Genomic DNA, 13,245 nt, shown 5'->3' with positions numbered 1-13,245 from the left:
AGCCAGGATGGTCTCGATCTCCTGACCTCGTGATCCGCCCGTCTCGGCCTCCCAAAGTGCTGGGATTACAGGCTTGAGCCACCGCGCCCGGCTATATCTACTTTTATAACAACTTGAAACTTTCCAACATAAAAAAGTCTTTTACATGCTTTAAACACATGATTTATATGGTAAATTATTCAATTAAAAATGTAAACTGAGTAACTTTTTTAAGTGACAGATACTACAGGACATATGCAAGCATAAAGAATGATCTCTACCATCACAGAATTCATGATTTAACCCACAATCTATGAAATGCCAAGTAACAGAAAAAAATTATATGATAAGAGTAGATGAGATGATTTATGAGTCGGGCTTAGGTTCCAACATAATTAAATTCCACAGTAACAGAGATTTAGATAAGATAGAGGTTCCTTTGTCTCTAAGACAAAAATCTGGAAATAGGCCATCAGAACTGGCAGAACCCAGCCTGCAACAACGCAGTTCACAATCATTATCTCATTCAACCTTTTTCTAGCCCAGTAAAGAAGGTACTGCCCAAGGTCAAATCTAAATGTCAGGATTTGATTCTGGATCTGAAACATTTTCCATGAAAGGAATTATAACATCCTCATATTTTTCCTTATTGCTTCACTATCAATACTCAGTTTAATTTCACCAAGATTAAAGAATTAGATAGAAGCTTTGTGGAAATTCTGAATTTTTGAACACTCTTAAATACACCATTATTCTTCATTAAGTCCAATTGCATATCATATTTTGCACATTCTTCTATATTAATGCAGTATCATTAGCACTAGTCATTAGCACTTAGTTAATATTTATTAACCAAGATTAGGATAATTTTCCAGCTCAAAGAAAATTCTAGCTCAAAAAACAATAGAGCTTAGACAAAAATAAAGGAGAAGAAAACATAATTCAAACTCCCTGATAGGGAATTTTTAAATGGTAAAACTATAGATTGATTACAATCATTCCCTGAGAGGGCATATTGGTTCAACAAAGAATAGCTTGATTATAATCTGGCCTGACAACAAAGTTGGCCCCACAGACTGTAAGTGAATGGTAAAGGCAATGTTAAAAAACAAAAACAAAAAAAACAACAACAAAAAACTTACATGTAAAGGACTTTGAAAGTTAAGGATGTAAGCTTGAGATGCAATTCTATTTGTATATGAAAGTAATAGTAATATAGATAGATGTCTACATTCCTGTAGCTTTGAAATAACTTGGCAAAGAAGTTATAGGAATTTCACTAAGCTCAGAAGGCAGAATTAGAACAAAATATTGTCAGTATTATGTAAGACAGGTTATTTTTATATTTGCAAGCAAATATAATGCTAATTCAGTCTGCCTTGCCAGCATGGATTTTCAGCATTATACTCAGTGTTAAAATTATGCCCATTTAGTGATGTAGCCTTATGTAATTCTGTCAACCCCGTCCAGGTAGTCATAGTGTACCAACAGACTGGTGTACAGTCTACTTCAGGTAATAATACATCCTCCATCCTTGAAGGTTGAGTTAATTATGAAGTAGCTGACAACTTCTTGAAAGACAATCACAAGTCTTCCAGGCTAAATTTGAACCCTAAAGTCCAGGGCTCACAGGATCATTTAAGAAAGGGATAAAGGAGACCTCACAACAGGTAGATTTGGGCTTAGCATCAGAATTTGCCAAAGAACTAATTAGGAATAGTGTAGAACTCAGATTTCAAGCCATACTTAGAAAGCCACGCCCTAATACTTTTAATGCAGAGACCATAGGTTTACTTTTTATTTATTGGACCTCTAAAACTAGAGTGCCTATAGAATTTGTTGTCCCAGGATGCTTTTAAAAGGGGAAAGAGACCATCTTAATAATGGCATAGAGGCGACATGTAGACATCGTTCTGAGCAACCGAGATGTATGGTCAGATCATCTAAAACCACAGCACGCACTATGATCACGTTGGATTTATTTCAGGGATGCAAGGATGGTTCAATATATTCAAATCAATGAATATGATTCACCACATAAACAGAATTAAAAACAAAAATGATATGATCATCTCAATAGAGGCAGAAGAACATTTGATAAAATTCGGAATCCCTTCATGATAAAAACCCTCAACAAACTAGGCATAGAAACAACAAAACAACAAAAGCCATATATGACAAACCCATGGCCAATATCATATTGAATGGGGAGAAGTTGAAAGTATTTCCCCTAAGAATTAAAACGAGACAAGGATGCCCATTTTCACCACTTCTATTCAACATAGCATTGGAAGTTCTAACCAGAAAATCAGGCACTAGAAAGAAACAAAAGGCATCCAAATTGGAAGGGAGGAAGTCAAATTATCTCTGTTTGCTGATGATATTATCTTACACTTAGAAAACCCTAAAGACTCCTCCAACTACCACTAGATTTGATAAAAGAATTCAGTCAAGTTTCAAGATATAAAATCAACATACAAAAATCAGTAGCATTTCTATACACCAATAATGACCAAGCTGAGAGCCAAATCAAGGACTCAATGCCATTTGCAATAGCTACAAAAATAAAAATGAAGTTGAATACTGAGGAATACATTTAATGAAGGGGATAAAAGGTCTCTACCAAAAAAATTATGAAACATTGATAAAAGAAATTGCAGATGACACAAACAAATGAAAAACATCCCATGCACATGGATCAGAAGGATTAATATTGTTAAGAAGACCATACTGCCTAATGCAATCTATAGATTCAATGCAAATCCTATCAAAATATCAACACCATTTTTCACAAAATTAGAAAAACTATCCTAACATTCATATGGCACCAAAGAGTCCAAATAACCAAAGCAATCCTAAGCAAAAAGAACAAATCTAGAGGCATCACATTATCTAACTTCGAATTATACTACAAGGCTATAATGACCAAAACAGTATGGTACTGGTTTAAAAACAGATAAATATATATATATATCAATGGAATGGAATTAACAACCCAGACATGAAGCCACATACCTAGAGCCAACTGATCTTCCACAAAGGCAGCAAGAACATACACTGGGGAAAGGGCACCTATTCAATAAATGATGCTGGGTGCTGGAAAACTTGGATAGCCATATGCATAAGTATAGGACCTATATCTCTCACCATATCCGAAAGTCAACTCAAGATGGATTAAAGACTTAAATGTAAGATCTGAAACTATAAGAACTATAGCAGAAAACCCAAGAAAAACTCTTTTTCTTTAAAGAGATGGGGCTTCTCTCTCACACCCAGGCTGAAGTGTAGTGGCACAAACATGGTTCACTGCAACCTCAATTCCCTGGGCTCAAGCGATCATCTTGTCTCAGCCTCTTAAGTAGCTAGAACTACAGGTGCACACCACCATGCCTGGCTAACTTTTTAAATTTTTTTTGTAGAGACGGGTATCACTATGCTGCCTAGGCTGCTCTTGAACTCCTGGGCTCAAGCCATCCTCCCACCTCAGCCTCCCAAAGTGTTGGGATTACAGGCAAGAGCCACTACACCTGGCCAAAAAACTCTTCTGAATATTGGCTTAGGCAAAGAATTCACGACTAATACTTCAAAAGCAAATGTAACGAAAACAAAAATAGACAAATAGGATTAATTAAACCTAAAAAGCTTCTGCACAGGAGAAGACATAATCAACAGAGTGTGTAGACCACCTACAGAATGGAAGAAAATATTGGCTAACTATGACTCCAACAAAGCACTAATATCTAGAACCCATAAAGAACTCAAACAATTCAACAAGTAAAAAACAACCTCATTAAAAAGTGGACAAAGGACACGAACATACATCTTTCAAAAGAAGACTTACAAATAGCCAATAAGCATATTTTTAAAAAGCTCAGCATCACTAATCATCAGAGATAACATGAATTAAAACAATGAGAGATCATCTTATAGTAATCAGGATGGCTATTATTAAAAAGCCAGAAAATAACAAATGGTGAGGATGTGGAAAAAAGGGAATGCTTATATACTGTTGGTAGAAATGTGAATTTATACAACTTCTATGGAAAACAGTGAGGAGATTTTTCAAAGAACTAAAAATCAAATTATTTCATCCAGCAACCTCACTACTGGGTATCTACCCAAAAGAAAATAAATTATTATATAAAAAGATATCTGCACTCATACGTTTATCACAGCACTAGTCACAACAGGAAAGATACAGAACCTATACGTATATGTGGCATATACATATTCCATGTACATGTTTATCATACGTTTATCACAGCACTATTCACAAGAGGAAAGATACAAAACTAACCTATATGTATATGTGGTGTATACATATTCCATGGTATGTGTACACCACATTTTCTTTATCCAGTTATACACTGACAGACAATCATACATGATTGGATAAAGAGTATAATTGTCCATCAATGTATGATTGGATAAAGAAAATGTGGTATACACATACCACGGAATACTACTAAGCCATAAAAACAAATGAAATCATATCTTTTGCAGCAAGATGAGTGGAACTGGAGGCCATTATCTTAAGTAAAATAACTCAGAAGCAGAAAGTCAAATAACACATGTTCTCGCTCACGAGTGGGAGCTAACCAATGTGTACATACAGGCATAGTGAAATTAATAGATAATGGAGACTCAGAAAGGTGGGAGAGAAGTAGGTGAGGGCTGAAAAATTACCTAACAGGTACAATGTTCACTATTTGAGTGATGGTTACACTAAAATCCCAGACTGTACTACTACGAAATACATCCATGTAACAAAACTGCACGTGTATCCCCAAATCTACAAAAATAAAAAATATATAATTTTTAAAAAATAAATAAAGCTACAAACTGTTCTCATGAACAACTGGGCATATCATTTTACAAAGACCTTCTGTGTACCATGCAACATGTACCACCCACTACACAGCTTCCATTTTCACCTGCCAAGGTCTTCATATTGTGATATCGATGCCCAGATAGCATCACTGACCTCTGAAAAGGTCAGAATACTGTCCTACCTCACGTATGCACTGCATGTCTCTGGGCCAAGCTGTTTTTATGTATATTCTTGTCTCTGGTTTACATGGGGAAATAGGCCATGTAACAAGAAAGGTCATGAAGTCAGAGGACAGTACACATGAGGACCTCAAAGGCATTCCGACCATACATGGTTGTCCATTTTTATGGCTCATATATCTCTCCTGCCATCTTTGAAGTCATAAAGCCAAATGAAAGAACCAATACATTTCCTTCAATGTCAGAAAATTCTGTGCTCAATTAACAGTCAAAATATTATCTTCCAAATAAGAGTATCTCTATATATTGCCATGGAGTGAATTCCAGGATTTTTTGAAAAGTTAAGAAGATAAAGTAGATAGAACTAACTGTATCTAAAACTTTAACACTACCTACATGGAGGGATATAAAAATACATCTATGTTGGCTTAGTTATTTTAAATAGAAACATGTTACGGGCTGAGTTGTGTCCTCTCAAAATGTATATGTTGAAGTCCTAATCCCGAGTACCTCAGTGCTGTATTGGATTGGAGATAAGGTCTTTAAAGAAATAATGAAATTAAAATGAGGGGCCTTTAGGGTGGGCCTCAATCCAATCTGACTGCTGGCCTTATAAGAAAAGGAAATGTGGATACACAGAGAGACACCAGAGGTGCACATGCACAGAGGGAAGACTGTGTGAGGACAGTCAGCCAAGGAGAGAGATCCCAGATGAATCCAGCCCTGCCAACACATTGATCTTGGGCTTTCAGCCTCCAGAACTGCAAGAAAATAAATTTCAGTTGGTTAAGCTACCCAGTCTGTGATATTTTGTTTGGCAGCCCTAGCAAACTAATGTAAAGGGTAATTTTAAAAGTTTTTATCAAATAGTTACTTATAGGGTGGAGGATGGAACAAGTTGGAAAAATATGGATAAAAACTAAATTTCCCTGAATATGCTTCAGGTTATAACTTTGACTTTAAAACCAGGTCAATATTCAAGCCAGGCACATACCTGTTGTCCCAGCTACTCAAGAGGCTGAGGTGGAAGGATAGCCTGAACCTAGAAGTTTGACACCAGCCTGGGCAACATAGAGAGATCCTGTCTCTTAAGAAAAAAAAAAAGTCATTATTACTTACTTGTTAAACAAATGAAGGAAATAAAAAATGAAATGGACCAGATGATGCTAACTAAAGGCTATAGTTTAAATGTGCTCCCAAAGTTTTTGTCTTGAAAACTTAATTGCCATTGTAAATACTGTTAAGAGGTGGGGTCTTTAAGAAGTAAGTAGATCATGAGGGCTCTGCCTTGATGAATGAATTAATGCTGTTATTGTGAGAATGGGGTTCCCGATAATTTTAGCCCCCTTCTTCCCTCCCTCCTTGTGCTCACTTCCACCTTCTACCCTTCCATCATGGAATGACTGTTGCCAGATGCTAATGTCATGTACCTGGACTTCCCAGTCTCCAGAACTGTAAGAAATAAATGTCTTTTCTTTATCAATTACTCAGTCTTAGGTATTCTGTCACAGCAGCAAAAAGTGGACCAAGACACTGAATATCAAGTTGATGACTTAATCGCTAGAGAACAATTATCTCAAGTTACTTTAAAATTTGGTAATTTGACTGAAACGAAGCCCACAAGTAAAATTCAAACTGTTCTCAGTGATCACATTGTTAGTAACAAAACAGGAATTGAGATTCTGAAATAAGAATAGAAAGATTGAGATACACACACACACACACACACACACACACAGGAATGATAAAGCAAATAAGTAATGACATTCATGTGATTGATATTCAGCATAGAGACACAAAAAATGTCCTAGAAACAATAAACAACCCCAGGATCAGTGAACACTATTCTCAATGAACACTAATTTACTAATTACTTGAAATCTTGCCTAATAAAAACTATATAGATGGATGAATGAATAGATAGATAGATAGATAGATAGATAGATAGGCAGATAGATAGGTAGATAGATAGATAGATATAGATAGGCTGAGAGATAGATAGGCAGATAAATGATAGATAGATAGATAGATAGATAGATAGATAGATAGATAGATGATAGATAGATAGATAGGCAGAGAGATAGATAGGTAGATAGATAGATAGATAGATAGATAGGTAGAGAGATAGATAGATAGATAGATAGATAGATAGATAGATAGATAGATAGATAGGGAGATAGGCAGAGAGATAGATAGGTAGATAGATAGGCAGAGAGATAGATAGAGAGATAGATAGATAGATAGATAGATAGATAGATAGATAGATAGATAGATAGGCAGATAGAGAGATAGGTAGATAGATGATAGATAGATAGATAGATAGATAGATAGATAGATAGATAGATAGATAGATAGATAGATAGATAGATAGGCAGAGAGATAGATAGGCAGAGAGATAGATAGGTAGATGATAGATAGATAGATAGATAGATAGATAGATAGATAGATAGATAGATAGATAGACAGACAGATATTCTCCTCACATTGTTCCTTCATGATTTACCAGCATCGGTTTTACTCTGAGTAACTGTGCACTCAACTCCTGCTCAAATTTTGAATCAGGGGCTTGCTCACAATTGAAGCAAAGGGTTCTGACTTTTCTTTTTATTTCCGGAACACCGACTAGGCATTGGCCACAGACTAGGATTAAATGACCGACCCCAAGAAATTTCTCATTCCTCTAGGAACCATTTTTCACTTTTCCAGTTTTTACCCAGCAAGTTTACGTCGGTGATTAATGCTGAAGAATTTGCCTATCTGGGCTTACAAAGACAGTATACCCCTCGAAAATAAGTTTCCAAGTATGAAACGGAATGAGAGACATAAACACCATTTAATAAGGGCCTAGAACCTAGTAGTTCAGTTTTTAAAATCCATACAACTGCTATTTTTCTAGATTAAAAAAAGGTGAGGTCTGGTAACTTTCCTGGTAGAGCAGAGATACAAACCCAAGGTTATCTGTCTCCAAAGCCCACACCTACCTAGAGTGGCAATGCCTTCTCTGGAGTTAAATGGGAGAGTTCACCGCCCCCCCCGCCATCCACTCCAAATGCATAAACCTTGACTGTGTGTAAACCAGGTGTGAGGGACTACTGGCCAAGACAAGGGACATAGACCCTTCCCCAGCTCCATGGGAAGCCGTGCAAAGACTTTCTGTTTTGTTTGTACATCTTAATATTCGTGTAACCAAACTGGATCTCATTTGGCACTTGCCCCTCTTTTGCCTGGATTTGTATGACAGCATGGTGATGGAGCTCCCCCAAGGATGTGAGTCAGTTCCCTTCATAGAAAGACAGTCTCCTTCTTTGATACATACCAGGAAAGGTCTGATTTCTAATTTATTGTGGATGGTTACAGCCTCAAAGTTAAAAAGAGAAGACTGGATCACTCATTGCAAACAGAAGTTAAATCTCCTTGTTCTGCTTGTAAAACTCAAAATTTAAAGAACTTTGGGTAATAGAAAAACAGGACTAAAACTAGACAATGAGGGTTCCTAAGATCTAGCCAGTTCTGAAGAATGGACTCCATGATCTCACTATCTAAGCTGTCACCTTGTAACAAATCAGCCCTTCCTACTTCAGAATTTTCACACACGGTGCTAGAGTGTTCAGGATTTTGTCTCTGAGTGGCAGAATCAGGCAGCATTCTCAGTGACCTCTAACCTTTGTCGTACTGTAGATGATCTTGCTTTGTATCTGCACATCTTTGCTCCTCCTTTTATCCTTCTTTTTTCTCTTTTCCACCATTATCAGGCCTACCTCCCTGCCTCTCTCCACTCCCCAGGACCCACCACCCAATAACTACTTAATTCATTGAGTACCCAGTGGCTTTCTCGCTGCTTATAATCCCTGAGCTTTCAAAAGAAAACTTCAGGCACAGCCCCTCGGTTTTGTATCTGGTCAGTAATGCCCAGCCAAAGCCTGGGACTCTTGGATTAAACCATGCCCATTGCTCAGGAAACCAAATGGAGACTGTTCAAACAAACATGGAAAATGTACAAACAAATGAGCCTGACCCTATTAAAACATCTTTGGAAAGAAGTAAAAATACAGATATGTAAAAATGCCTAAGTTTTCTCTGTCTACTCCCACACCCACCTTCAGTCTCTGCAGGATTTTTCCAGGGTTCAGCATCTACCAAAAGAATCAAACAGACCATGAAATGGACTAGAACAGAGTTTGACAAAGCACTCCTTTTGTTCCCATGTATTTTCACTAAGAGGAAAGGTAAAAAGGGAGCTGGGCTTTATCACTGTAGAGGCCCTTCACTGCCACCTGACCTGGAGGCCCGAGTCAAGGCCCTCTCCATGCCCCATGGGAGACTCTGCAAGGATTCAAAGCCATGCATTTTGCCTTGGGACTCTCACCATTAGCCTGGTCTCTATGCCTAAGGCTCTTCAATTCTTCACAGCATTATGCTGTAGATTTATCCAGAGTCCCAGGTCCCCATGGGAAGGCAATCTGAAGTTTACCCTCTCTTCAGATCCAGAGGTTAACATGACAAGAAAGTCAAAGCTGTTTCCAGGTTGCTGGGTGGATGTGATCCAGATGATTCTGGAGTCCCTTTGGGCTGCGAGCCTGCGCGATCTTCTAATGCATAGGGCATGTCATCAATTTTTCCACAGGGAGTCACCTTAGGTATTTTAGGAATTAAATTATTTTCTTTCCAAGATTAGTGTTTAAGAACTGGGTCAGTGAAGCACTATCAAATTGTGGAAAGCATTAAATTTGCAGATCGTTTCCACAGTTAATTAAGTTCGTTCTTGGCACCTGGAGATACATGCATTATCTTCCTTTGCCTAAAATCACCACTTCAGGGACGTCATGAGATCATGGAAACATGAACTTATCCTTTGTCATAGTTTATTCACTTATCTCCACGGAAATTAAAGGGCAAGGGGGGAAATGAGCTAAGAGGTGTTTCTTACCTGCAAGTGTTTGGTCAAGCTCCACCTGCAGGCACCTCTTATTAACCCATCAATGTACTCCCCGAGGAATGGGAATTAAGGGGCAGAAATATCCGAGCACTTCTGGGAAACTTTAAAAAAATGCAGGTGACTTTTGGCAGCATCTGGTCTCTTCAACTGTACTAAGCCCTGAGGGTGTTGTGGACAGACATGCCCTTCTCCATACATTCCTGGTTTTTCTGATAGCTGCAAATGGTGAATGATTTCCGGGCTGTAAAACAACAGATAAATGGATACTGACATCAACCACAAATGGAAAAAGCAGTTTTATTTGTGGTTTTAACAGAAGACAATCATTTTATCCTCAGCAAATGGCACATTCATGTGGCAAGGACAGGGGAATACAGCCATGAACAAAAAAAGAAAGAAAACCCTGCTCTAGTGGAGCTTCCATTCTAGCTGAGATAGGGTTTTTTTGTTTGTTTGTTTTGTTTTGTTTTGTTTTAATCCTATCCAGGTGGTCCACGGCCTGCCACGCCATCTTCCTTCTCAAAGTCCACTTAGGTGGCTGCAAGCAACCTCTCACCTGGCCATTCCCTAAGTCGCTCTAAAAATAGAAAAAGGTTTCCAGCTGAGAATTCACCCAGCTCCACCTCACTCCCTTGCCTCCAACCTTTTCAGGCTCCAAACTTGCAGACAGCAGCCCACAGGGTAGGCATAATAAGTGGGGCAGGTCCTTTCCCCAAATGAAATCAGGGTAAGGAGAGGGTCCCCTGCAGCTGTGGAGGGGAGGAGGTTGGGTAAGAAAGGGTGAAAGTGGGACATGGAGGTGGGGTGAGACACCGTCCCTGGTGGCGACCAACATTCCTTGGTGGCAGGACACCTTGGCCCTGGAGTCTCAAAGAGGCTTCCCTTGGACTCCGTAGGGACCACAGGTCCCACCTCAACCCTCCTTGGGTTTACCTTCCCCATGAAATAGTCATGTGCCCTCCTGCCCTGCCCAACCCCAGCGTTCAAGAGAGAATAACATTCATTACGAATGCCTGTTATCCCTGGCCAAATCTAAGCCTCTTCACCTGGAGAGAGATATATATAGTCCCATCCCACTTCCCTCTCCATCAACTCCAAGGCTAGAGCTGAGCAGATCCCTCCAGAAAGGCTCGTCTCCCAAAAAGAAGCCATTCCCCACCTGGTTCCCAAAGCGCATACTTAATAAAGTCAGTCTAATCTCCGAACGCGATCCTTCCCCAAGTACAAAAATAACAGAGCTGTGGATGAAGCTGTCATGTTGCCCGCCCCATTGTGAATGCCTTCAAAACTCCCTGAATAAAGATAAGAGAGGACTGTGTACGTTTTCAACACAAATGGTGGAAAGTAATAAAATAAACATCAAAGGTGAGCTCCCACCTACTCGAGGCTCCGTCGCTTTTTGTGCAACAAAGGCAGGAAAAAGGAGGAAACTCGGCGTGGCAGGGCAGCGGGCTGGAAGTGCACGGGGGCCGGGGCGCCAGCTCCCTGGCTTAATGACGCCGCGCGGGGATCACGCCCCGGGCGCCCTGGGGCGGGGAACGGTCCCCCCTTTCGAGATGGTCCGACACTGGTGCCAGTGAGGTCACAGCAAAAGTCCCAATGGAATATTGGAAAGAAATGGCCGTGACCCGGTTGTGTTCTTGCCCCCGCCCACGGGAACGCGCGCTCCCCGTCGTTCCTGTTGACTGTCAGATCCCGGGACCAAGCGTCTGAGGCTTCCGCAGGGACACAAGTGCAGGCAGAGCCCGGCACCCTGCGCCAGACACAGCCGCCCCGGGGGAAGAGGAGGACGCCGCTGTCCTCCCCCAGGAGCCACCAGCCAGGTAAAGAAAAAGGTAAAGACAGACAAAAGTGAAAGTCGGAGCCCATTTAGTGAGCAAGAGTCAAGGTCATCCGAAAAGGCGCATACAATTTCAAGCCCAAGAGTGTATTCATTAAAACAAGAGGAGAAGGCAAGATGGTCCTTGAAAGGAGCTGATGGAAGGGGCACAGCACAAGGCTCCCGAAAGAGGTCAGCAAAGCGTCCTGTGCACTTTCTGTTCAGCACCTCTGCAGTGACGACAGGGGTTCGCTTTCGTAATTAGCATGATTTTCACTACTACAGAAGCACAGAGGCCGCACGCAGCTTAGGCCCAGCAAAGTCCCTGCCCCCTGGACCCAGCCCCTTGAAGTGTCCCCCTGGGGGAACTGTGGCGTGTCCCCCCTAACCGGGCGCACTCGCCTAAATTGCGTCGCCGAACTCCAGGGCGCAGGGAGCCCTCGCGGGCTGCCCGGGGCTGGGGTCCACACCTCAGCAGAGGAGCCGGCGGACGGAGCGGCCCCGCGCGCGCACACACGCATATCACAGACACGCGCAAACCCACAGCGGCGCGCGCGCTCCCCATTGGCGGGAGGAGGAAGGCGGGGCCCGCAAACCCAAAACAAACAACCTGCGCCAGCGACTTTGCCGCCGCGCTGCAGTGTGGCCTCCGCCTGGTGCGCGCCCGGTGGGGAGCTGGGGAGCCGCCGCCACCTGGGCCACCTCGTTCCCCCACCCCTTGCAGTCCGCGCCCAGGCCCCGCCCCCGCGGAGCCGCCGCAGAGTTATATTGGGCCCGCCCGAAGGTGGAGGCGAGACGCAGCCGCGGCAGGCCAGCGGGGAGATGCTGCCCCGGAGGCTGGGGGCGGGAAGGCGGCTGCGGGCGCAGCGGCCTCGGGGACTCGCCTCCGCGGGTGCTCAAGGCTGAAGGCGCCGGACCCTCCCCCACGGTGGCACGCACAGCGTCTGGCACCATTTCCGTGCCCCGAAGACGCCCACACGGGACCTGGGACCGCCAGTGAAGAACCCCTCCTGGGCTCTTCAACCAGCAGCAGATGCGCACGCTGCTTCTCTCCGGCAGGAAAGCCTTTCTAAGCCCGGCGCGCGCGGGCACCCGAGGGTGGAACCGCGGCCCCTGCACACACTCACCCCAAAGTCTCAACCTCAAACCGAAGGCGACACCCACACAACTCCTCCCTCTCCGCCCCTTAGTCCACCCAACACTCACAGCCCCTCCAAAGAAAAAGCCCAGCGGAAGAGGACTCCGGAAAAGTGACTGTCTCGGAAGACCAGGCTAGAGCTCCCGGGAGAAAAAGGCGAAGATCCCCGGCCCCGGATCGCCATCCCCTTCCCTGGCACCAGCTTCCCTAGACTGCGCGAAAGAAGAGGGTACGACGCCGGGAGGGACTGGGTGCGCGGGCATGAAGTTGGAGGTGTTCGCCCCTGGCGCGGCCCACGGGGACAAGCCGGGCAGTGATCTGGAGGGTGCGGGCGGCGGCGACGCGCCGTCCCCGCTGTCGGCG

General features: G+C 42.6%; 1 protein-coding gene across 1 annotated transcript in view; it reads left to right on the top strand.

Annotated features, from left to right (window-relative positions):
• The first annotated feature begins 13,143 nt into the window (after positions 1 to 13,143).
• The window catches only part of FOXQ1 (forkhead box Q1), a 69,778-nt gene continuing 69,676 nt past the window's right edge, over positions 13,144 to 13,245 (top strand). Inside the window, exon 1 of the mRNA XM_011955140.1 lies at positions 13,144 to 13,242. Within this exon, the coding sequence (XP_011810530.1) occupies positions 13,144 to 13,242 (99 nt within the window). The remainder of the gene's footprint in view (positions 13,243 to 13,245) is intronic.

The sequence above is a fragment of the Colobus angolensis genome, unplaced genomic scaffold (genome assembly GCF_000951035.1).
Source record: "Colobus angolensis palliatus isolate OR3802 unplaced genomic scaffold, Cang.pa_1.0 Scaffold396, whole genome shotgun sequence".
Taxonomy (NCBI): domain Eukaryota; kingdom Metazoa; phylum Chordata; class Mammalia; order Primates; family Cercopithecidae; genus Colobus; species Colobus angolensis.
Note: the sequence above shows the minus strand (reverse complement) of the source record. Positions and strands in the feature narration are given on the sequence as shown.